General features: G+C 52.1%; 1 protein-coding gene across 5 annotated transcripts in view; it reads left to right on the top strand.

Moving 5' to 3' along the window:
* Adcy3 (adenylate cyclase 3) overlaps nucleotides 1-23,590 on the top strand; it is a 74,113-nt gene extending 50,523 nt beyond the window's left edge. For 4 of the 5 annotated variants that reach the window (XM_050125879.1, XM_050125878.1, XM_050125880.1 and 1 more), the window contains exons 4-22: nucleotides 3,929-4,059; nucleotides 4,608-4,719; nucleotides 4,879-5,006; nucleotides 5,873-6,031; nucleotides 7,174-7,348; nucleotides 8,582-8,707; nucleotides 10,561-10,703; nucleotides 10,848-11,009; nucleotides 13,238-13,325; nucleotides 14,005-14,121; nucleotides 15,933-16,192; nucleotides 16,461-16,526; nucleotides 18,143-18,227; nucleotides 18,848-19,006; nucleotides 19,877-20,023; nucleotides 20,218-20,337; nucleotides 20,873-20,996; nucleotides 21,486-21,610; nucleotides 22,638-23,590. In XM_050125879.1, coding sequence (XP_049981836.1) covers nucleotides 3,929-4,059; nucleotides 4,608-4,719; nucleotides 4,879-5,006; nucleotides 5,873-6,031; nucleotides 7,174-7,348; nucleotides 8,582-8,707; nucleotides 10,561-10,703; nucleotides 10,848-11,009; nucleotides 13,238-13,325; nucleotides 14,005-14,121; nucleotides 15,933-16,192; nucleotides 16,461-16,526; nucleotides 18,143-18,227; nucleotides 18,848-19,006; nucleotides 19,877-20,023; nucleotides 20,218-20,337; nucleotides 20,873-20,996; nucleotides 21,486-21,610; nucleotides 22,638-22,820 — 2,610 coding nt within the window. In that variant the 3' untranslated portion in view covers nucleotides 22,821-23,590. The remainder of the gene's footprint in view (nucleotides 1-3,928; nucleotides 4,060-4,607; nucleotides 4,720-4,878; nucleotides 5,007-5,872; nucleotides 6,032-7,173; nucleotides 7,349-8,581; nucleotides 8,708-10,560; nucleotides 10,704-10,847; nucleotides 11,010-13,237; nucleotides 13,326-14,004; nucleotides 14,122-15,932; nucleotides 16,193-16,460; nucleotides 16,527-18,142; nucleotides 18,228-18,847; nucleotides 19,007-19,876; nucleotides 20,024-20,217; nucleotides 20,338-20,872; nucleotides 20,997-21,485; nucleotides 21,611-22,637) is intronic. The other variant, XM_050125882.1, reaches the window with a different exon arrangement.
* Nucleotides 23,591-25,053: the final 1,463 nt, after the last annotated feature.

Raw genomic sequence — 25,053 nt, 5'->3', positions numbered from 1 at the left:
CCTCCCCTCCCCTCCCCTCCCCTCCTCTTCCCCCTTCCATTCTTTCCTCTTTTTTTGAAACAGGGTCTCTTTACACATCCCTGGCAGCCCTTGAACTAACTATGCAGACTGGGCAGGTCTCAAAACTCACAGAGATCTGCCTGCTTCCATCCCTGAGTTCTGGGCTCAAAGGTTGTGGGGTGTTGAGGGAGATGCGGGCCTCTTCCCACAGCCCGGCCTCTGGCCACCTGGCTAGCTTATGCCCCAAAATATCAACACACAAACTGTATTCATTTAAACACTGCCTGGCCCATTTCTATTAATGTGTGTAGCACCCCAAGGTGCGCTTACCAGGAAGATTCTAGCCTACGTCCATCCTGGGTCGGAGCTTCATCGCGTCTGCCCCGGAGTGCAGCAGCCTTGTATCTGAGCTCACTTCCCTTCTTCTTCCCAGCATTCTGTTCTGTTTACTCCACCCACCTATGTTCTAACCTATCAGGCCAAGCAGTTTCTTTATTACTTAACCAATGACCTTCCTCCATCAGTGGGGCATGCTGGACATTCTTGAATGCTGATTGACATGGGGGAGCCCAGTTCACTCTGGCTGGTGCCATCCTGAGCAGATGGGCCCTGAGATTTCACAAGTAAATTGGTGGCCTTCGTTTACAGCCACAGCCCTCTCTTATCTTCAAGATTGGTATTCATAGGCCGGGTGGTGGTGGCAGCAGAGCATACCTTTAATTTCAGAACTAGGGAGGCAGAGGCAGGCAGAGCTCTGTGAGTTCAAGACCAGCCCGATCGACAGAGTTCCATGACAGACAGGGCTACACAGAGAAACCCTGTCTCTAAAAACAGAAATAAAAAATTGTTATTTATTTAAGGCCTACTGCCTTTAGACCTTCTAATCATTCTTCAACACTGTTATAGAAATGCATAATACAAAAGTCAAAGAAAAGAACGGACGAATGAACATCCTCAACCATCCCATCCCAGAAGAAACTAGTGGACTCCACTGAGAAGGGATTTTGGTCTCCAGAGCATCCTTTGCCTTGTGTTCTTGCTGCCATAGTCATGCTGACAACTGAGGGTTCAGACCCAGCTTGCAGGAGGCAGTGTTTAAAGGGGGGGCTGTCATGATGTGATCAGGGACATACAACTCTTCTCAGGGCTGGGCTGAACTCCAGCATCTGTGGGGCTCTAAGGGGGCTTTGCTGTGTCCCTGAGTGCTGGAGGAGTTGGAGAAGGCCAGATGGTTTAGACTGAGCGACCAAGGTGGCTGGGGTTGCAGCACACGGTCTCACCAGACTAGCTCTGTGCTGTGACCTTCTTAAACCCGAGTTCTGTGTACCTGCTTACACAGGGGATAGGCTGCCAGGACGTGGGACCGTCTTTACTTAGTACCCTATTTGCACATATGTCAGGGCGAGGTGGCGGTGGGGTCAGGAGCGTCATTGAACAGAAGGACCCCATCTGCTTATGCGGCCTGAGAGAGTCCATGCAGCCTTGCTGTGGGACCTGAAAGTGGTCCGCTGGCAGCAGGCTATCCAAGGGAACTCCATGGCCACCCTGCAAGCCTACAGGAAGTCTAGGCCACACCTTATTGGGGTCTCAGCCTCAACTTTGCACGGCATAGGACAGCTAGAATATCCTGAGCACTTCCTGGGGCCAGGCATTGTTCTGAGTGCTGCGCGCTAATAATGAGTCACTTAGTCCCAGGTCAGTGCCTAGGAAACAAGGCTCAGGGGAGTTTTGGTGACTTGTCTGATAGCACAATGGGAATATGAAGGCATGTCCTTCACCCTGCCTGCTCCTGCCTACCCCTGTGAATTTCGCTTTATGAAAGCAATATACATATATCCCACTCCAGGTGGGCAGAGACTTGAGATGACCCATCCAAAGTCCCAGGCCCCAGGTCCCACTGCTGCCTCCCACCCGCCTCACCATCTTTCAGAGTTCCTGCTTCTACCACTTAGGACTCCAGCTACTTCCTCGGGGCTGCCTTAGTGGCTAGCAGGGCTCTGGCTCTGGTTTTCTAGAAACCTCTTGGAGACTCATCCTTTTCCCGGGCTTCCTCCCCAATGCCTCCTGTCTGTTTTCCTAGGTGTGAAACAGGACGAAGTTAGCTTCTGGATCATGTCCCCAGGTCCCACCAGACATCACCCTCCCCATCATTTTTGCATCAGAATTCCTCTGACTCCACCCCACCGGCAGGGAGGTGGGGATGCCAAGTGCCACGGTCACCTGAGCCTTCCTTGCTTGGCTGGGCTGCAGGGCCCTGGGGAACTCTGCTAGGGCACGGCGCACTGGGGATATTTTGGCTTCTCATTCCTGCACTGTAATGATGCCATCACGAGGTTCTCCACACTGGAGAAGGCTGCTGTGGAAATGGAAAAATAGCGGCACGGCTGTAAGCAAGCGCTTCAGGCTAGAGTCAGGCCCCAGCCACCCTGGAATGGGGTGGCTCGCTGACTCAGCTGAGCCGCCCGTCTGCCTTTCAGCAGCTGAGCTCATGGCGCACTCTGGCCTGGTCACCAGGATCTGCTGGGCCACTGGGCTTCGGCTGCAAACTCTGCCTGTAGCGCGGTCACATCTCCGCCCTTTTCTGCGGCCTGGACTTCTCCCAGGCTGGCCTGGCCTGCTTCACCTCCTAGTCCTCCTCTCCCCATTGCCCTACCTCAGACCTGCCTTCCCTTCTCCCCTCAGGGATGAGAGGGGTAGTGTTTTTGTTTGTTTGTTTTATTATTCTGACTACCCGTCCCCTACCTAATTCTCTCTACTGTCTCCTCTTCTTTTCCTTCCACCCAGTCTGACCCATGGCCATGATTTCCAGAGCTTCTCCTAAGCATTGCCTGCAGGGTGCTCCCTCATGGAAGCTTTGTGGGGCTCCTCAGCCTAGGCACGTGTATGGTCATGCTCCCGACTCTTCCTTCACATCTGGTTTTCCTCTATGGTTCTGTATTTTGAGCGCTGGCGCCATCCCCTCAGATGTCCAAGCCACAGATTTTTTTTTTTCCTCTGGAAAGAGTTAGAGTGCAAATATTTCTGCCTTTGCCAAGCATATGGTCTTTGTCGCAACCACTCAACGCTTGTTGGAGTGTGAAGACAGTCGGAAACAATGTGTAAACAAGCGAGCCTGGCCGGATGCCAATAAAACTTTAGGAAAGCAGACAGCAAACACATTTGGCCCACAGGCCAGTGTGCTGACTCCTGTCTCCACCTAGTACTTGAGAAGCGGTTCTCTCTCTGCCACCGCTAAAATACTCTCAGGTCCTTGCGCTGTGGAGGACTGCCCCATGTGTCTGCTTTGGATTTGTGGCTCTCTCTCAGGAAGGCCTTTGTTTACCTGACTTCAAGACTGTAGCTTTATCTCACTTCTGGGAAGACCCCTGGGTACCCCTGCCTCACTGGGTGGGTTTTGACCCCCTCCTCACATGGTACTCAGCTCTCCACTTTGGTGGCCTCTGCTGTCTCCATTCCTAGCAAACTGACACCATTCTCAGCCTGGTGGGCCTCAGGTGTCACCCTGCACTGCAGTGGGCATTCTGACCTGGGTCCCCAGGAGACCCGAGGCTCAGGTACAGTTCTTGCTAGCTTTGAGATCACCCGTATCTGACTGAGTCTTGAATCCGGTTGAGTCTGAACTGGCGGTTGTTTTGTGACGTGGAAAGGGCTCAGCAGCGAGGGACTGGTGCAGTGGCAGACACAGGGGTGGTCACAGTTCTTACGGAAAGGAATGTGATGTACTGGAGTCCTTCGGGGGCGTTTCCCATCCCTGTCAGTGATACAGTCAGAAACTTCCCAGCCTGGCCTTTGGCTGCTGCCATATGGGCATTGGGGACTCTCTGCCAGGCTGTGTAGTTCCTGGTTGACGTCGCTCACCAGCATGGGGGTTGGTCCTGTAGGAGGAGTGCAGGCTGTTTCCCCTTCAACCCCGTGCTTCTCCTTGCAGGAGAACCTCATGCTTTCCATCCTGCCGAAGCACGTGGCTGACGAGATGCTGAAGGACATGAAGAAAGACGAGAGCCAGAAGGACCAGCAGCAGTTCAACACCATGTACATGTACCGGCACGAGAATGTCAGGTATGGCGGCGTAAAGGTGCTGATGGCAGGATGGGCCAGCGAGGCACACTGCTTCACGGGGGCTGGTTTTCCCAAGGACTAGAGACAAGGCCAGCCCTCAGTGTGTGTCTTGGTTCCCCTAAACTCAGCCCTGTGGGAGGGACCGTACCAGAGGACGGCAGAATGAAAAATGTGTTAGTCTGCCTGCTCCAACCTGTCATTGAAGAAATGTCACCCGGAAAAGGGGTTCTTGGGAGGTTACCTACCCATTCAGGACCAGCTCTGAGACTAGAGCCAGGACCCCTGATTCTAGAAAGATCTTCAGTCAGGGGCGGGAGGGAGGTGGAGTGGTGGTCACCAGGCAGGCCCCAGGAGGGGACTCTGCAGGGAGGTGGGGTGGTGGTCACCAGGCAGGCCCCAGGAGGGGACACTGCAGGGGATGAGCATCAGTGTTCAGGTCATGCCAGGGTTTCACTAACTAGAGCTGAGTAAGACATTTCTCTGCGGGCAGGAGCGGGTGGTGGACTCACTGTCTGTAGTCTCATCCCTATGGCCCTCTCCTTCTGCAGCATCCTGTTTGCGGACATTGTGGGCTTTACCCAGCTGTCCTCCGCCTGCAGCGCCCAGGAGCTTGTAAAGCTCCTCAACGAGCTCTTTGCCCGCTTTGACAAGCTGGCGGCTGTAAGTACCAAACATGCCCACCCCTCCGCTGCCATGGTTTGCAACCCTCAGCCCTGTCTGTGGCTCCTAGGCTTTCCCTCCCTGGCCCTCCCCCACCTGCTAGACCTTTCCTCCATGGCCAGGGGCTGGGAGCTCAAGCCTTGCTCTTGCCCCCTCCAGAAATACCACCAGCTGAGGATCAAGATCCTGGGGGACTGTTACTACTGCATCTGTGGCCTGCCTGACTACCGGGAGGACCACGCCGTGTGCTCCATCCTCATGGGGCTTGCCATGGTGGAGGCCATCTCGTAAGTGGGTACCTCTGGGAGGGTGGGGTGGCCAGCCGTGCAGCACCATGGAGGAACTATCTGAGATACGGAAGGAGGCTCAATCCTGGCTCTGGTTTCCAGCGGGCATAACCACTCCAAGAAGGGTGGAGGGGAAGGTCTCTATTGTAGATGGGAGGGAGAGAAGAGCCAGAGGCATCTGGAAGAGTCCAGGGCAGGGAGAGAAAGTGGTACACGGTACATGGCCAGCAGACTGGACTTAGTTATGGGTGGGGGAGATGAGAGAGAGAGCGCTCATGCGGAAAAGGCTGGGTTTATAGGATTGAGAAGCTGGGGAAGGGGGAAGCACATGAGCTGGAGAAGTTTAGGACAGGGGGCAGGGCGAAGAGCCTGGATGCCCACATGGACTCCATAACAGATATTTTCAATGCTGAGAGAACATGCCCTGGCATGCACTTTGGTGTGCTAATAGGAACCACAGTTAGCCATTTGTCCCTAGTTTCTTTTTGACCTGAACACAAATCTCTGAACTGTGTTTGTTGTTCCTGGAGTTCTCAGGCAAGGGGTGAGCTGCAGTTTTCATTCATCTCTGCATCTGCAGCATGTGGAATGCACCAGACACACACTCAATGAAACACGAACTGCAAGAATGCATAAGGGATGGGAGAGAGAAATGGACGGTCCCCTGGGGAAGCCACTATATCTCTGGCCTGTCGGCACTGAATCTGGACTCTGACTTGTGTTAACCCCAGTGCAGGCCACTTAGCTCAGGCAGAAAGTCAGAGGAGACATGTGAGGTCCTCTTAGCCCAGGGGGTGGCCTGCAAGGCCAAGGCTGCTGGGCACCTCATGATGTTCTACCCAGCGTCTCCTCTCTGTGCCTGGCAGGTATGTGCGGGAGAAGACCAAGACTGGCGTGGACATGCGTGTAGGGGTGCACACAGGCACCGTGCTGGGTGGTGTCTTGGGCCAGAAGCGCTGGCAGTATGACGTGTGGTCTACTGATGTCACTGTGGCTAACAAGATGGAGGCTGGTGGCATCCCAGGGTGAGTGCTCCTTCCAGGGGGGTTGGATGTATGCAATGGCCCTAGTGAGGGACAAGGGGCCCCAAAATCCCATCCCTCCTAGGAGCAGTGTTCCCTATTTTCTGTTCCAGTGGTGAAACACTTTGCCCAAAAGCCATCTGCAGAAGAAAGGATTTATGTGGCTTACACTTCCAGTTTATCATTATGGGAAGTCAGAAGCAGGAACGGGGCAGTTTACTGGCTTAGTCTCTTTCTCACTCTCAGCTGGGGTTCTTGTACAGTTCAGAACCACCTGCCTAGGATGGCGCTGCCCACATCAATCATCAGCCACCTGCCTAGGATGGCTGGACCCTCCCACATCAATCATCAGTTAAGATCATTCCTTTCGGACATGGTCATAGGTCAGTCTGATCTGGGCAATTGCTCAGTTAACCTAGGGGATCGCTAGGTGACTCTTGGTTGGTGTGAAGTTGACCAAAAGTATCTAACCAGCCCAGCCAGCCTCTGGGACACTACCCTCAGGCACCTGTCCCTGGGCAGGCTGTGGGAGGGCCTGGCCCACCTGCCTTCCCTTGGGGCCTCATTACAGACAGTTCCTGTTCTCTCCTTAGTGACTTTGTGACTTTTAGTCCCCGCGGCAGCAGGGGAGGCAAGGTGGAGAGAATCCAATTCTTGAAGTTAGAGTTCAGAGCTGGGGTTGAAATTTGGTATATCATTTTCTCCTTGAAAGATTTCTTTTTTATTAGTCTGTGGGTGTGCATGCATGGTATGCAGGTACCTGCAGAGACCAGAGACATCAGATCCTCTGGAGCTGGAGTTACAGACAGTGAACTGCCTGACATAGGTGCTGGGAACCGAACTCTGGTCCTCTGGAAGAGCAGAAAGTGCTTTTGACGGCCCCTCATCTGATTCCTAGACAGCCAGGAGAGAAAATTACATTGCAATTCTAAGAGTTCAACCACCAATGGGACTGAAGCTCAGAGCAGTGGGCACCATGCTGCCCACAGAGCTAGTTAGCAGCAGGTCTACTTTCTGCAAACTGCCACACACACCCTGGGTGGTGTGGTCCCAGCATCAGCCAGTGCTATGTGGTCTGCTGCCTGTCTCTGGGGCAGGCAAACACTACCTCTGGTGCATGCGCAGGGTCTCTCACTGTACTGCAGGCGCGTGCACATCTCCCAGAGCACCATGGACTGCCTGAAGGGGGAGTTTGACGTAGAGCCTGGCGATGGGGGCAGTCGCTGCGACTACCTAGATGAGAAGGGCATCGAAACCTACCTCATCATTGCCTCCAAGCCAGAGGTGAAGAAAACAGCCCAAAATGGTCTCAATGGCTCGGTGAGTCCCCCGTCAGATCCAAAGAGCAGAGAGGAGGAAAGAGAGAGATTTAGAAGAGAACAATTAGCCAGGTATGGTGTTACACGCCTGCAATCCCAGAATATAAGAGGCTGAGACAGGAGTTCAAAGCCAGCTTGGGCTACACGGCAAGTTCAAGGCCAGCCTAGGCTGAACAGCAAGACCCCCATCTCAAAAATAAAAAAAAAAAATTAAAACAGAGTGGTTATAGAAAGGTTGGCTCGTAGTTGACCATAACAAGAGATAGAGCAGTGTGAAAAATGAGTCTCGGTCCCCTGTCACTAAGCCTGGTGGTAGCTTCTTTCGGAAGGTGGTTCTGAGGGGGGGAGAGTGTCGTGTGTGCAGACTGGAGTGAGGAGGGCTGTAGTATGTATCCAGAAGGGAGAGGCCACTGGAAATGTGGAAGTGTCCAAAGCTTCAGTGGTGACGTGGGCACCAAGGGGGACAGAGAGGCAGAGCAGTGGGGCTGGCCACGAAGGAAGAAGAGAGCCAAGGCTAGGTAATGAAGATGGAGTGATGACCTGTTGGCGGCCTCGCATCCCTGAGCACAGCCTGCTGCTAGCCGCTCATCTTCCTGTAATTCTACCCCACTTTTTTTAATGCTCCTTGGGGGTCTGTGCTGAAATGGCATCTTCATAGTGACCCCCCACACATACACACACGGCCCTCTTTCCGGCTGGACCTCCCAGCAGTCCCCACAGCCTCTTTCTTACTCTCTTCCATGTTCTTATGACTGCTTATTTTTCTGGCCTATTTCGCCATAGTCTGCCTTTCCTCATGAAAATGTGGGTTCCAGGAAGTCAGATCTCAACAAGTACTTCTTAGTTTGGCAAGCAACTGTTCCCCTTTTCCGCGTTTGACTCACTCTGTCAAGGAAAAACACCAATCCAAAGTTTGTGGAAGCTATTCAGACTTGACATGCCCCCCCCCCCCCAAAGAGGCCTCGGCTCTGCCGTCGAGCTAGTGTCTTAGAAATAGGAGGTGGGACAATTGGGTCCTTGCTCTGTTTAGAAAACTATTCATAGCAATGAATATTAGAGAACGACAGCATGCAAAACACGGATGTCATAGAATGAAGTGAGTGGTGAAATTTCTAGGTCAGCAGACTTCTATAAATGTAGGAAGAAGTTTCTGGAACAATAATAGAACAGCCGCAGGCTGGGGCAGCTAGAAGGCGGTGTTTCGTGCCCTCATGGACTCTCCTTGCCACGACAGGCTCTGCCAAATGGTGCGCCGACATCCTCCAAACCCAGCTCCCCTGCCCTTATTGAGACCAAGGAGCCCAATGGGAGCGCCCATGCCAGCGGTTCCACGTCGGAGGAGGCTGAGGAGCAGGAGCAGGTGAGTGGGGATCAGGGCCGGCACAGGGAGCAGCAGCAGGTTGCTGTAGGGGAACTTAACGCTGGGAGGAGGGTAGGGTACTGGCCGCTAGCCCAGGTTGTTCCTTTTCAGCAGTATATAGTCAGTTAGATGAGAGAATGACATCCCCCGGGGCACGCCCCTGAAGCTTCGTCTAGCTGGAGAAGCCCAGTCTTGTGGATTTAGGGTCTGTGAGGATTCTGCAGGATGGGAGCCTGTTTGGGAGTGAGTTTGTATTTAGACACCCCTTTCAACAGGTAATCCCTGTGAGTTCTATGCTCCGAAGGCCTGGAAGTAAGGGCTGGCATGTGCTCCAAAGGATGAGGAGAAACCCCAAAATCTCCCATTGCTAAGAAACCTGTCAAACATGCCCACTGACAAAGGTGATCTCTGCCTTAAAGGTCTGGTGGCTGGAAGCTGGTTGCCCCACTGCCAGTGTCCCTGTGAGAGGAGACAGGAGTTGTCCCCAAGGTTTTAAATGCTGGAGAAGGCACACAGTTTCATAGAAGCTGACTTTCCCTTGAGCTTCCATCCAGCTGCTTTTCCTTAGAATAATTTTTGGGGGGCTAGAAAGATGACTCAATGGCTAAGAGCACTTTAGCTACCCTTTCAGAGGACTCAGGTTCACTGCCCAGCACCCACTTGGCAGCTCACACCTGTCTGTAGCTCTAGCTCTCAGAGATCTCACACCCTCACACAGACACATATGCACATACCATAAAACACCAATGCACATAAAATAAAATTATATATTTTTAAAAAGCTTATTTTGGCCGGCGGTGGTGGCGGACGCCTTTAATCCCAGCACTCGGGAGGCAGAGGCAGGCGGATCTCTGGGAGTTTGAGGCCAGCCTGGTCTACAAGAGCTAGTTCTGGGACAGGCACCAAAGCTACAGAGAAACCCTGTCTTGAAAACAAAACAAAACAAAGCTTATTTTGCCAGGCGGTGGTGGCGCACGCCTTTAATCCCAGCACTCGGGAGGCAGAGGCAGGAGGATCTCTGTGAGTTCGAGGCCAGCCTGGTCTACAAGAGCTAGTTCCAGGACAGGCTCCAAAGCTACACAGAGAAACCTTGAAAAACAACAACAAGACAAACAAAAAAGCTCATTATGAATAATTTTCCTGATAGGAAGGGGACTCACACTTATGTAGCTTGACTCTGACATGGCTTAAGAAGCCTCTGACTTCATGCCCACTCATATCTAGCTTGTGTTCCATGGAAGGAGACTCTTGTTGCCAGGCAGGCCACCCACAGCATTTTACAGAGGAGAGAAATGGTCTGGGATCAGGCAGCCAGCAGGAGTGCTGAGTTTCAAACCAGGAGTCCCAGCGCTGGCTTCTAGTGTTTTCGGACCTACAGCTCTGAAGGGTCTGGGCAGTGACCACTCAGCTGTGGCTGTATGACCCAACCCTGGCTTCTGTTTCCAAGTGCTACTCTTTCTGATGGGGACGGAAGTGGTAGTAAGTGGTAGTGGATGCCCCAGCTCGGCTAGCCCTTTCTCATTAGATCACTAGTGACTGATCTCCGAGTCCTAGGGCTGGGATTATACCTGGTCCCAAAGTCGACCATATGTAAGAATTCTTGTGGAATCTAACAGTAAGCTGCCCCAGCCCAGGCTAGGTTGGCCCCAGAGCCAGGCTTCTGTTCCCCAAGGCACGGCCATTAGTGGACAGCTTCTGTAGACCTCCTACTAGGGACCCAAGGAGACAATGGCAGGGTGGAACCTAGGAAGGGGTGGAAGGGGTTTGGTCCTCAGGAGTGTGGCCCCTCCTCTTCATTAGTCTTTCTCATACCCTCCCCCCATGTGTTCCATCTGTCCCACTCTGGCTTCCAGGCCGACAACCCCTCGTTCCCCAACCCCCGCCGCAGGCTGCGCCTCCAGGATCTGGCTGACCGCGTGGTGGATGCCTCTGAGGATGAGCACGAGTTGAACCAGCTGCTCAACGAGGCCCTGCTGGAGCGGGAGTCTGCCCAGGTGTAAGTGGCTGCTGCCGAGACCTCAACTGCCACCCCTCACTCTGGTCCTTACGCAGTGCAGGGAACAGTTCTCCGAAACCGGGCCCCATCCCAGCCGCCATGGCAGGTGTGGCACATGGGTCACAGGGCTTGCTTCCACGGCAGGGTGAAGAAGAGAAACACGTTCCTCCTAACCATGCGGTTCATGGACCCGGAGATGGAGACGCGCTACTCGGTGGAGAAAGAGAAGCAGAGTGGGGCGGCCTTCAGCTGCTCCTGCGTGGTCCTCTTCTGCACGGCCATGGTGGAGATACTCATTGACCCCTGGTAAGGAAGTTCAGGGTGGGGCTGACAGGCCAGGAGAGGGAGCTGGGCGAGGGGCGGCAGCAGTGTCGGGGGCAGGCACCTTTGGCCTTGTCTCTTTCCACAGCAGTAGCCAACCCTGCTGGGTTGGATCTGGGCAGGGCCAGGAAAGCTGGCGCGTACCTGTCCAGGATGGAGAACATGGCTAGAAGGCTCCTAGAGAGGTTCTGGGGTAAGAGTGGGGAGATCACCTCAGCTTCAGTCGGAGAGAGCACACCGACTTTCCTTTCGTGGCTCATCTTTGGGAAACTAGCTTTTAGGCTCTAGCCACAAACTGACGTCAGTGGCAGGTCCTCTGGGGCGAGGCAGGGTATTCCAGAGTCAGCTCAGCTGTGGAAGCCCTGCCTGAAGGTTCATTATCACCTTCCTGGCCTCAGGGGACAAGCCAGCACCTCCCTTCCCTGCAGTCTCCAGCAGCTGCTGCAGAGTGACAGTGGGGCCCTCCTTGGATTAGCTTGAGCTGTCAAAGCCTTTGGGACTTGGCTGCAGGGTCCAAGGTTCTGTAAGCAGGACAATGGCAGATCCCAGAAGGCACCCTGAGCACCTGTTTGCTCATCTCCCGAGTGAGGTGACCCACCCTGAATGGCTCTCAAGACCGTTGTGAGATCAGAGCCATGCTCTGTTGGATCTGGGGATCTAGCAGGAAGCAAGCTCTTGTGAAGGTTGCACCTCATGGGGGTGGTGGTGGGAACTGGAGTGAACATTTAAACATGAAAGCATGCTTGCAGCATGGTGAGCATGAGGTAAAGCGAGGAGGGAGATAGGGCCTAGGGGCGGGGGGAGTTTGGTTTGTATGCTTTTGTAGGGTGGTCACAGCAGACCTCGCTGGCAAGGTGGCATTTTCAGCAGAGTCCTGAAGGACTGGGGAGTGAGCCTTGAGCTCTCTGGGGACACTTGCCTCAGGCAGGCACAGAGGCAGCAGTGGGCCAGGCCTCTCAAGGCATAGTGAGGGGATGGTGCTGGTAGCCAGGGTGTTGTAGGACAGTGACAGGGGTTAGGGTAGAGACCTGGGCACAGTTCATGCTCTCGGACACAGAGGCCGGTGGAAGGCAAACAACAAGACAGACTTGAGAAGGGGACCCCCTGGCTGTGTCAGAACAGGCCAGTGTGCAAGATGGAACCTGAGACCAGGCTAAGAGATGTTGGTGGCTGAGGTAACCGATGGTGATTTGGGCCAGGAAGAGTTAGAGAAGGTGAGGACGAGGGATTAGGCGCTGAATTTTATTAATGGCTGGATTCTGGGGACAGATTGGAGGAGTCACTGGCACATTTGTTGTGGAGCCTGAAAGGGCTGAGGCAAGGACATCTCCAGGGCTTCTTTTCTACTTGAGCAACTGCCAGGACGCAGTTGTGTTAACCAAGGCTGAGAATCTAGGAGGAGGAAGGGAGCAGCAAGGGATCTGGAGTTTGAGTTGCCTGTGTGGCACCGCCCTTGAGGCAGCTGGGTTATCTAGTCTGGGGCTCAGGGAGAGGCTGGTGGTTCAAAGCTGAGAGCTACCCACACAGAGCACATTGGGAGCACAAGGCTCACGGAGAGCACGGAGAGTGAGTGGGCGGGAAAGCCAGTTAAGTCGTGTGTGTGTGTGTGTGTGTGTGTGTGTGTGTATGAAGAGAAATCACAGGGACTGAAGGGATCCCCAAACCAAGTGAGAAACGTAAAAGGTAACCCTGAGTTGGATACTGGAATTGCAACCTGGGTTTCTGGAGCTCTTGGCAAGAGTGTTCTCCATGGAGGAGTGAAATGGGAATGGACAGGAGGATCTGGAGGGGACGGATTTCCCAGAATGGAGGGAGAAACGGATGTGAGAAGAACTCGTTCCCTAGGCTCTGTGCAGTCAGAGGTCACATTAGCAGCCTCTGCAGGACGTCTGTGTTCTATTCTTTACGGTTTTCACCCCAGCTACGGGGCTGATGGTCATTCTTAAAACTCCCTTCCCAGGCTATAACTGAGCTATTTCCAGGGCATCTCTGACCCTCCTCGCCTCCCGAGAAGTCCCAGTGGACAGTTAGCAGCGAAAGGGTGGTGCATTCCCAGGCCCCACCCTTGGTTGGCATTCCTCTCTGCTAGGGCCGCTCATCTTGTTACTGCCGGGCCAGCAACAGCAGCTCCCTGGTGTCACATAGGAGCTGCCAGTCTCAGGCTTGTGCCCAGCTGGCCTCTGTACTGCCCAGTCACCTTCTCTCTGTCCCAGGCTGATGACAAACTACGTGACCTTCGTGGTTGGGGAGGTTCTGCTTTTGACCCTGACCATCTGCTCGCTGGCGGCCATCTTTCCCAGGGTAAGAGGCGCTCTTCAGTTGAGCTCAGAACCTTCTGGTCTCTAGAGAGTGGCACTCTGTGTAAATGGTGGAGTTGGGCTTCTGGTCTACTGACAGACTTGTAGGATCGGACATCTTCCCATTCATCCATCCATACCCCGACCTTTACCCCTGCCATCCATTCTATAGCCTGGGATCTTGTGGCCACGATTAAGCACTAGTAAGACAGTCAGGGGCAGCCCAGCTTCAACTGGATCTCAAAAGCCAGCTAAAGAGATGGAGACTTCTGCGGGCACTCAAGTGCCAGGCAGTTTTTGGTCAGAATAACAAGGGGGAAGCAATGCTTTAGAGAAATCAATCTAACAGGCTACTTGCCAGGTAACCTGGGGAATTAGGTATACTGACCAGGAAAAGGAAGAGGGAGGTGGCTAGGCAGGTGTCTAGCCCTGCATGCTGTCCCCTGCCCTGGCCTTGCCTTGGGTGCAGCCCACACATTCTGCTAGCCAGGAGCTATGACCTGGAGGCCTAGGGCTGTACAGATAACTCGGGATTTGCACACTTCAACCCCCTCCCTCAGTTTTGGGGACTCACAGCAAAGCATGGCCTTTTGGGTTTCTGGGACCAGAGCAGGGGAGCAGCCAGTTGTGTCTTCAGGGCATGCGGGTGGAGGCTCAAGCCCTTGACATCCCATTTCTTCTAGGCGTTTCCTAAGAAGCTTGTGGCCTTCTCATCTTGGATTGACCGGACTCGCTGGGCCAGGAACACCTGGGCCATGTTAGCCATCTTCATTCTGGTTATGGCCAATGTTGTGGACATGGTGAGCTTTTGCACTTTGTGGAGGGGGTACTAAATGTGGAGGGGGTGGGGGCTGCACACTGGCAGCATACGTTCAGGTGACGAACCCGACCCTGAACATCCCAGCCAGGCGGAGAGGGTCTTCAGACAACTTCCGAGACTAACCTAGGTCCTTGTAGTACCCCCACCCACAGTCCAGCGGTCCCAGTCCTTGGCTAGGCACATCGCTGTCTGCAGCTTCACACGAAGGAATTAAAGTTCAGAGAGGTTTGTTCATTTGTTTTAGGTCACACAGTCATTAACAAAGTCAAAAAGTGAAGCAGTTCTAGAGGCTGGGAGATGGCTCAGTTGGTAAATTGCTTGGGACCTGAGCTTCATCCCCAGAATGCATGTGAAAAAGGCCAGGCATGGTGTGTGCTTCTAGTCCCAGTGATGGAGAGGTGAAGACGGGGATCTCTGGGGTTCACTGGCTAGCTTAGTTCTTGAGTTGTCCTGGGCCTGTGGGAGACCCTGTGTGGATGGCACCTGAGGAACAACAGGAGATTGTTCTGGCTTCTAGAAACACATGCATCTTGGGTATGTACACTGGTGTGCACCGCCCCCCCCAGGCCTCAGATGTCTCCCTCCATTAAGGGATTAAGGGGTCCAATAAGAGCATTCCTGGGGCGTGTCCCTTGAAGTGTAGCCAGTGTTAGGTACCCACTCGATTGAGGATGTGAGCCCTTTTATCATGTAGAACTCTTATATTCCCAGAGGTGGCTGAGCAGGAACACAGACTCACAGAGCCCATGGCTCTGGGGAGACAAGATCATCATCTGTTCTCCTCAGTTTATGGAGAGCTAGGGTCCCGTGAGAGGGAAGCCAGATGCCTTGTAAGGGAAGGGGACAGGTACTGCCACTATTGTCACTGTTCACAGTTGTCATGGATTGTTCAAGCTGGGTAATACTGTATGTACTCTTGGAAATCCTTCTCAAGAATATTGTTGCTTGGGGCTGGAGAGATGGCTCAGAGGGTAAGAGCACTGGCTGCTCTTCCAGAGGTCCCGAGTTCAGTTCCCAGCAACCACATGGTGGCTCACAACCATCTGTAATATAATGAGACCTGGTGCCTTCCTTGCCAGCAGTACATTGTATGCTTAATAAATAAATAAATCTTAGAAAAAAAATATTGTTGCTTAACAACTTAAGCACAGGAGTAAAAATGGCCTAGAAACTTCCTCTGGAAGTAACGGAAGTGAAAAGCTGTAGGTCTGCAACCGAACCCCTACCTGGTCGGGACAGCAAGTCTCTGGGTGGCATGATGTCCACCATGTGGGATCAAGTCCCTGATCCCTCTTAGCAGGAGACACGTGACGTAGACACCCAAGTCTTGGGGTCCTGCCCCAAAGCCGTGGAGCTGCAGGTCTCACAGAGGCGCTTAGCTGGCTTATGGGCACATTTTCCATTGACTATGGTGGACCAGTAGGGTAAAGGGTGAACAGGCTCCAGAAGGTAGGGACAGTTTGGAGGTAGAATAGTTGTCACCAGAGAGCTCTGACTGGCCATATAGCCTCTCTTGCAGCAGATGTGATGGGGAAAGTATGCTGGGTCAGGAGCCTGGGGTCTCCTTTCACCATTTGCTAACTGTCCCAAGGGATTTCTGGACAGTAGGGGCGGAGCTAACTATATATAGTGAGGTTTTCTGAACATCAGATGAGAACATGGTACGGCTCTCCACAGCAGTCGCTAACATGTATACACTGACTCCCTGGCAGACGTCCCCTCTCCCGAGGGCACTGTCACTACCACCACAGGGCCCTCTGACTGATGTCTCCCTCCCATCCCGGCCTCCAGCTTAGCTGTCTCCAGTACTACATGGGCCCTTACAACGTGACCATGGGGATGGATCTGGATGGTGGCTGCACGGAGAACCCCAAGTACTACAACTACGTTGCTGTGCTGTCCCTCATCGCCACCATCATGCTGGTGCAGGTCAGCCACATGGTGAAGCTGACGCTCATGCTGCTTGTCACAGGCGCCGTGACTGCCATCAACCTGTATGCCTGGTGTCCGGTCTTCGACGAATACGACCGCAAGCGCTTTCAGGAACAGGAGTAAGATGAAGCCTGAGGGAGGGTGTGCGTGGTCCCCTTCCTCTCACACACCCCCAGGCCCCGCCCGTGTCAAGGTCTTGTGCCTGTGCCGAGGTGGCTTTCTACCTCAGGTTCCTCAGAGAAGCCAACGGGTCATAGGATCCGGGGCTTCACACAGGCCCGCACTGGTAGTGGGGAGGTGGGCCTTTCCATCTCAGGGAGTAGATGTTTGGAGTATCAGTTTCCCGCATCCAGATGTGGCTTGAATGTGCTTTTACCTGCTCAACAGCTCTCCTGTGGTGGCCTTGGAGAAGATGCAGGTATTGTCCGCCCCTGGGCTCAATGGCACGGACAGGTAAGTCACTGCATTTCCTCAGTCGGCATTCTTAGCCGCCCTTCTAGACGGTAACTCTAACAGGGTGGTACTCCAGCGCCACACTCTTCCACAGGCGCATGGTCTCAGTACACAGTTAGGAACTGCTGGGCAGAGGCTGTGTCCAGTGTGGACCTGGCCGGGAAATGAGGAGAGCGGGCCACGTTGCGATTAAGACCTGGGTTCCTACCTGCAGCAATGGCACTCCCCTGTGGGGTGAGGTGCAGATTGGTTTTCCTGAGTCTCTTACCTTGTTCTCTCAGATGCATCTGAATGTTTTAGACTTTTATGGTTCAGTGATTTTTTTTTAAAGGTTTATTATGTATACAGTGTTCTGCTTGCATGCCAGAAGAGGGCGCCAGATCCCACTATAGATGGTTGTGAGCCACCATGTGGTTGCTGGGCATTGAACTCAGGACCTCTGGAGGGGCAGCCAGTGCTCTTAACCTCTAAGCCATCTCCACAGCCCCCAGGAGATTTATTTTTTTAAAGACAGTCATCATTGAGGATGAGTAGGAGAGCCTTTCATTAAATAAGCCTAAATGGCTGGGTAATGGTGGCACACGCTTGAAATCACAGCCCTTGGGAGGCAGAGGCAGGTGGTCTCTGTGAATTTGAGGCCAGCCTGGTCTATAGTGAGCTCTAGGACAGTCAGGGCTACAGAGAAACCCTGTCTTGGTGGGGTGGGGGTGTCTAAATGGACACCAGTGAAGGGCATCTAGATAAGCAGCAAAAAAGCAAAACATCAAAAAAATAAACCAAAGGCAAAAAAAAAAAAAAAAGGCAAATTAAAGTTATAAAAAACTGTCACTATATACTCTTACCTATTTGGCCAACTTTTCAAACTCAATATGTTAAGATCAATGTGAACTCATATACCCTTGTGGTAATGGTGTACACTGTTCCATTTAGAAAACAGCTTAGATTTGGTTGAGAATAGACCTATGGGATTGGAGATGCAGCTCAGTTTGTAGAATACTCACTTAGCATGGACAAAGCTTTGGCTTCTGCATAAACTGGAAGTGGTGGTAATCCTAAGTAGAGGCAAGACTTCAGGAGTTCAAGGCCAGCCTAGGACACTGTCTCAAACAAAACCACCTGAAACCTATGGCCCAGAAACTCCACTTCTACATACATCTTAGAACAATTGTGTGTGTATAGTATGTATATATACATATGGTGTGTATAGTCACAGATAAAATTGTCTTTTCGTATAACAAAGCTGTATACAGTGATGGGCGTTAACTATAACTCCACACAGAACTGTGGTCAAAGTTGGGACAACACTGCAGAGAGGCCGTACCCCGGTCCCATTGCTCTGTGTATTATGTCTTTCCTTTCTCCAAAACACTAGCCAGTAGTAGCTGTTCCTTGGATGTGTCAGGTGCACGGCGGTCCCACAGCATCCAAGGGGCAGCCTAATGGGAATGGCCTGTGGCCGGGGAAGCTGGGCTGCGGCTGATTAGTCCAATAGCCTGATCATGTCCTGGACTATGAGAGGAACTGAGGTGGTGGGGGGAGCGTCCGATGGCCACAGCGACAGCATAGGCCTGCTGGAGGGTGGCAAAGGCACGCGTCACGTGTTCCTGTCTGTCCAGCAGGCCACCCCTGGTGCCTTCCAAGTACTCAATGACTGTGATGATGTTCGTCATGATGCTGAGCTTTTACTACTTCTCCCGCCACGTGAGTGCCACACACCCTCTCCTCCTGTGTGCAGGGCCTCCCACTATGCTGTCCCAGGACTCAGAAGCAGTTTCTTCCCTGTCACACACGGCACAGGGGAAGCCCTAGCTCTGTGGTACTTTGCTTTCTTCTTCCTCTCCTCCGGGATGGAGAGATGTTCTTAGGCAGGGCTCAGGGCCTCTATACTCACCCTGGCATGATGCGCTAACCTCAGGTTCAGAAGAAAAAGGGAAAGGAGCTAAGGAAGTTTTTGTTTAGTAAAGATGAAGTGTCCATACAAGGACAGGTAGCTTGGATGCCCCCCGGTGGTTTACTGGGAAAGTGCAGAATCCCTAAGCCACTTCATAAATGGAGCAGATAGAGATGGGAATGCCACGTGGTTCTGGGAGAGCCCTCTATGCCCCTCCTTAACTGTAACTAAGTCTCAGGAGAACCCTACACACATGAAAGGCCTCTTGGATTTCCGCTGTACCAAGAGGCCCAGGCACTCACAGCAGCTGCTCTTTTGCCATTTAGCTATCTCCCTTCCCGTTTTACCATGCACAACAGTCAAACCCCTGTTGTAAATTTCCACTGGACGGCTGGCTTTAGAGCACACCTCACCTGACCTCTGCCTGCAGGTGGAGAAACTGGCACGAACACTGTTCTTGTGGAAGATTGAGGTCCATGACCAGAAAGAACGGGTCTACGAGATGCGACGTTGGAACGAGGCATTGGTCACCAACATGCTGCCTGAGCACGTGGCCCGCCATTTCCTGGGGTCCAAGAAGAGAGACGAGGTTAGAGGGTGACCATTGAGCCTGTTCTTTCTGCATGCATGGATCCTGGTCCTTGAGAAGTGGGGCTGGAGTCCAGCCTTGGCTGAACCTAACCAGACTTTCCCAGGGTCTCATCTAAAGGGCTCTGCAGCATCTCTGGGACCCCGTTTCAGAACCAGAGTGCCCCTTTAGTCAAGACCACAAACCAAGGCAGCTGACCCTCCACGAGAGGGTTCTGTTATTGGGACGGAGAAAAGCAAGGCTTCACCTCATCTTACACTTGCAGGGAAGTCAGGGCAGGAACCCGGAGGCAGGCACTGATGCAAAGGCCACGGAGGAGTGCTCCTATCTTAACTCAGCCTGCTTTCTTATAGCACCCAAGACAACCTCGCTGGGGGAGGCACAGTCCACAGTGAGCTGAGGAAATCCACTCCAGGTTTACACACAGGCCAGTCTGGGTAGGGGCATTTTTTTCAGTTGAGGTTCCTGTTTCCCAAATGACTCCAGTTGATATCAAACTAGCTAGCACACTGGGCTGTCACAAGGGCTAGGAAATCTTCTTTGCTAATTACTCAAAGTTCGTCATATGTGAGGATGACAGACAGGTTTCCTGTATGTTGTCCTATTTAAGGGCAGCCATCCCTCGCATGACTGCGCCCTGCCTTTATTTGTTGTGTGTGTGGTATGTATGCATGTGTTCAGATGGAGGCCTCTACAGTGGCTGTTTTCCTTTATTGCTTTGCCCCCTAAATATGGATGGACGGTCTCCTGCTGAACCTAGGCCCACTGTATTCTGATCTGCCAGCCTGCCTCTAACTCCGGCACACTGAATCTGGTCCTCACAATTGTGCAGCAAACGCTTTGCCCTAACCTGGCCCTGCCTCTTTTTAGGAGCTGTACAGCCAGTCTTACGATGAGATTGGAGTCATGTTTGCCTCCTTGCCCAACTTTGCGGACTTCTACACCGAGGAGAGCATCAATAACGGTGGGATCGAGTGTCTACGCTTCCTCAATGAGATCATCTCTGACTTTGACTCTGTGAGTGTCCTGTCATAGAGCTAGCACCTTTTATCACAGCCCAAGACCTTCTGCACGAATCAAAGAAGCAAGCTATGCTAGGCTATGCCGGTATAGGAAAGTGTCTTTTAGATGTGTTGTTGATCCTTGTAAAACAGACGAATTTGATTGTGAACTCACTCCTCTTCCCTTGACTCTCTTAATTCTGTCCTCAGCTCCTGGACAACCCCAAATTCCGGGTCATCACCAAGATCAAAACCATTGGCAGCACCTATATGGCAGCTTCTGGAGTCACCCCAGATGTCAACACCAATGGCTTTACGAGCTCCAGCAAGGTAGAGGTGGCAGCAGTGTCAGGGCCAGGCAGCCAGCCTCAGCCCGTGGGAAATGGGAATCAGGTGCAAAGGGCTCATTTCCACAGTGCCCCATACTGTTTAAGAACTGTCAGTTCTGGGGCAGTGGATGCCTAGGGGAGCCCTGGAAACTCTCAGCCGCTGTGACTGTAGACCCGTGGAGCCTGCTGTGACTTCTAGCCCAGAAAAGGAACTGTGGGATTCTTGGGGCCGAGCACTGCTCTTAAATCTCCCATCTGCTTTTCCTTTCCATCTCAGCTTTCTGGGTTATGCGATGGAGCCAAGGCCCAAACTCAAACCGTAACCTTGTTACAGTCACACAGACACAGGAAGTGACAGAGAGACAGGGCCTCAATCTTTGCCTTACACAGACGTATGGACTCTGCAGTAGTGATGTGCCGGCCCTAAAGACATTGCTAACTCCTTTTGGAGAGGAACAAAAGCCTGCTCCCTTATATCCATCCTGTAACAGCTCTGCCTAGCTGCTCACTAACAGTTTTATCACTTTTCCACACAGGAGGAAAAATCAGACAAGGAGCGCTGGCAGCACCTGGCTGACCTGGCAGACTTTGCGTTAGCCATGAAGGACACGCTCACAAACATCAACAACCAGTCGTTCAACAACTTCATGTTGCGCATAGGTAAGGGCGCCGGCAGCGCTGGAGCACTCAGCAGACCAGACTTACAAGGTGACGGCAGGCTGGTGGGGAAATCACACTAACAGAGCTAGAGGGGACCCAGTGATCTTTAGTCCTGTTCTCTTTGAGGAACAGTCAAGCTAGACCCAAGGCTAAGGTTCGAAGGGCAGCCCAGCCTCCCTGCAGAGTCAGGCATTGCAATACAGCAGTGTGAGGAGCGGCTCAACTGCTTCTGTGAGTCTGCACAAGTTGGAAATGTAAGGAAAGGGAAGGTCACTGAGAAGCTGGCCGCTACAGCCCTGATTATTAGCATGACACACAGCTGGGCAGGACTTTTCGCTTTAGAAAGGCAACTTTCAAGAAGGAATGTAGGTGCTATATGGTCAGGAGCCCTGTGGGGGTCAGGTGATCATCTCTGAAAGAGAAATGGGTAGCCTCTGTGAGGCTAATGCAAGTGTGGCTTGTGGCCATGCTCCGCTCTCTCTGCTCCAGGCATGAACAAAGGCGGGGTTCTGGCTGGAGTCATCGGAGCCCGGAAACCACACTATGACATCTGGGGCAACACCGTCAATGTAGCCAGCAGAATGGAATCCACAGGGGTCATGGGCAACATCCAGGTATGTCTGGCACCAGAATGAGCATGTGTTGAATGCAGGGCATACAACTAAAGGAGAACGTATGCTTTGCCGCACATCACTGGCCCTGGCCTGTGGGCCACAGGTCAAAGTTGGCAGTGCTGCAGGGCCACACCTCTAGAGCCTTAACAGAAGGGGAGAAGGCTTTGGTCCATTGCAGCATTTAAGACTAGGAGTTGTGCGTGAGTGAACAAGAGTTTGCCCTTTGGTACAAAGTCCACATGCAACTGAAGCTCGTGACCTAAAATGGTCATCTGACACCTGCATGTCCACGGTTCTCGCTCCATGTGGGTTGGGGTAGAGTGTTGAAATAAGAGCGGCGGAGGAGCTGCGTCCCCAGCACCCTGCTAGCTCATGCCCGAAATAACACACAAATTGTATTCTTTTTAAACACTGCTTGCCCATTACATCTAGCCTCTTCTCGGCTAACTCTCACACCTGGACTAGCCCATTTCTAATAATGTGTGTAAGCACCCCAAGGTGCGCTTACCAGGAAGATTCTAGCCTACATCCATCCTGGGTTGGAGCTTCATCGCGTGTGTCTGAGAGCAGAGCTATCTCGCGCCTGTCTGAGGAGTCTTACCTCACTTCCTCTTCCTCCTGTTTACTCCTCCCACCTATGTTTTTTTTAAATATTTATTTATTTATTATGTATACAATGTGTGTATGTCTGCAGGCCAGAAGAGGGCACCAGACCTCATTCCAGATGGTTGTGAGCCACCATGTGGTTGCTGGGAATTGAACTCAGGACCTTTGGAAGAGCAGGCAGTGCTCTTAACCACTGAGCCATCTCTCCAGCCCCAAAAAACTGCCACCTATGTTTTAACCTATCAGGGCAAGCAGTTTCTTTCTTTAACCAATTAAATCAACAGATTGATATGACACTCCCACATCAGTAGAGCACTGGACACTGTATCTGCACAAGTACTGAAGCAGCAGGGCCGTCAGTCCTAACCACTACACCCACCAGTCTTCCTCTTCTCTAACCTTGTCTGTTTTCCATGTGCAGGTGGTAGAAGAAACGCAGGTCATCCTTCGCGAGTATGGCTTCCGCTTTGTGAGGCGAGGCCCCATCTTTGTGAAGGGCAAAGGGGAGCTCCTGACCTTTTTCCTGAAGGGGAAGGACAGGCCAGCCACTTTCCCCAACGGCTCCTCTGTTACACTGCCCCACCAAGTGGTGGACAATTCCTGAATGGCCTCTGGTCCCCATAATGGTACACATGGGAAGGGAGGTGGTTTTGGAAGCTGAGAATGGCTTTTGGGAAAGGGCCACTGACCTGGTGTTCCTGAGCTGTCGACGTGCACATTCCCATAGACCTTAGGTTCAGATTTCCTCTAGCCTTCCTGTGGGGATGTGAGTGCTGAGGGTGGCCATCCCTAGCCTCAATGTGCCTGTAGCTTCCCCAGTGTAGGGGTCTTAGGCATAGCACTGGGATAGCCTTTCTGGGCCTTTGTCCCAGCTCAGTCCTCATCCCTAGAGAGGCCATGGCCACTGTGAATAGGATGGCGGTGGAGGTGGAGGAAGCTGCCTGTGCTGCAGGCTCTGCTGAAGGGGAGGGCTCAGCGCAGAGACAGCTCCCCGCCTGGCTGCAGTCTGGAGCAGCGCTTGTCATTGGATGAGGAGCGCTCCACTGGCAGGCGGGCGGGCTGCCTCCTCCTGCGCAGTTAGGTCAGTGGCCCTTACCCCCATGTTCCTGATAATCTTGAAAGGTTCTTCCGGAACCCTGTGTCACCTTAGTCACGGGAGCAGAAAGTGCAATATTTCCTTTCACCTGGGAGGGGGAGGGGTTATTTCTGAAAGAAAAAAAATATATAAACAGATTGTCTACATTTATATTTTTAACCTGTTTAAAAACAACCTTCCAATATTGCCTTGTCTTCTGAGCTCTTGCTACAGCCGCCTTTGCTACTGCTTCAACAGAGTCTGCAGGTGTTGGTAAAGGACAGGACTGTTTTATTAAAAGCTTTACTCAACTTGATGGTACTGTTGTGGCCATTCTGTTACCGCGACATCTCATCCCTCACCATGTGCCTAGAGGGCAAAAACTGGACTGAGCCTTTCATTCTAAGCCTCTGTAGAGTGACCCAATGCTGGCTTAGCATCCTGTATTCTTCCTGGAGTTTGCTGAAGCTCCCACACGACACAGAGATTTCTAGGAAGCAGCTAAAGCTTAGAGTGAAGCCCAAATACTGGGCCTGTGGAGTATAAAGGTCTTACTTGGGACCAGCAGAGGAGAAACAGGAATTATAATGGGATGTAGATAAAAGTTTCCATCCTGCCCAGTCCCACAGCCACTCCATCCCAACAAAACACACAGAGGTTTATATTAATTATAAACTGTTTGGCCTAATTGCTCAGGCTTATTATTAATTAGCTCTTAAAACTTAAACTAACCCGTAATTCTTATCTATGTTTAGCCACATGACTTGGTACCTTTTCTCAGTGCAGCATTTCATCTTGCTTCTGCGTCTGGGAGGCGACTGCAGACTGATCCTTTCCTCTTCCCAGAATTCTCCTAGTCTAGTTATCCCACCTATACTTCCAGCCTGGCTACTGGCCAATCAGTGTTTAATTAAACCAATACAAATGGCAAATCTTTACAGGGTTCAAGAGCATTCTCCCAGAGCTTGACCAATAGACAGGTCCAAACAGATGTCAAGAAGTCCTAAGCCAAGAACAGTCATGCTGCACACTAGACACCCATGGTTAGGAGGAAAGGCTATGTTAAAAGCACCTAGGAGTGGGAAGAGGACCAGATAGCCAGCCGTGCCTGCCTGGAGCTTGCAGGAGCACAACAGGGAAGGGTCCACTGACTGAAGTGTAGTTTCTAACAATGCTTTCTCAAAGTGACTTCATGCATTCAACTCTCAACCAAGATATTTTAGGACACAAAATATTAAATACACATAAAAAGTAGTTTCTCCCACCAAATAGTGGCCTAGAACATGCTGTGGTGGTTGGATTAATGAGGACCAATGATAATAGGTATTTGAACAAGTTTAATGACAAAACCAGACTCACGAAACCAAGGTTCCAGCGGAGTACCCGGAGCAGGAAGGAAGGGGCGAGCAGCGTCTGTGCGCCCAATTTATCAGTAAACATACGCCCGAGGGCAGCCCACCCCCAAGGGGAGGGCTTATCCCTACATCTCCCCCTTTTTGTCTAAATAAGACAGAACTAACCCAAATACAACTATAAACAATAATAATAAATAATAGATATAACAAACAATATTGAGAACGAAAGTTTTGCCAGACATTCAATCTCAAGGAGTCTAAATAATGTAGAGAGTAATTATAATTATATAATCTTCAACTCCGTCAAAGATCCGAGAAGGGAATAAATATTACTTAACAAATGAGAGATATCCAAAACGTGCCATAAATGACAGAGACAACAGACTACCTGGGCAATCACCCAAATT

This window comes from Alexandromys fortis, unplaced genomic scaffold (genome assembly GCF_014885135.2).
Source record: "Alexandromys fortis isolate MF-2015 unplaced genomic scaffold, M_Fortis_MF-2015_v1.1 scaffold_252, whole genome shotgun sequence".
In the NCBI taxonomy this organism is placed as follows: domain Eukaryota; kingdom Metazoa; phylum Chordata; class Mammalia; order Rodentia; family Cricetidae; genus Alexandromys; species Alexandromys fortis.
The sequence above is the reverse complement of the archived record's forward strand: the minus strand, read 5'-3'. Positions and strand labels throughout refer to the sequence as shown.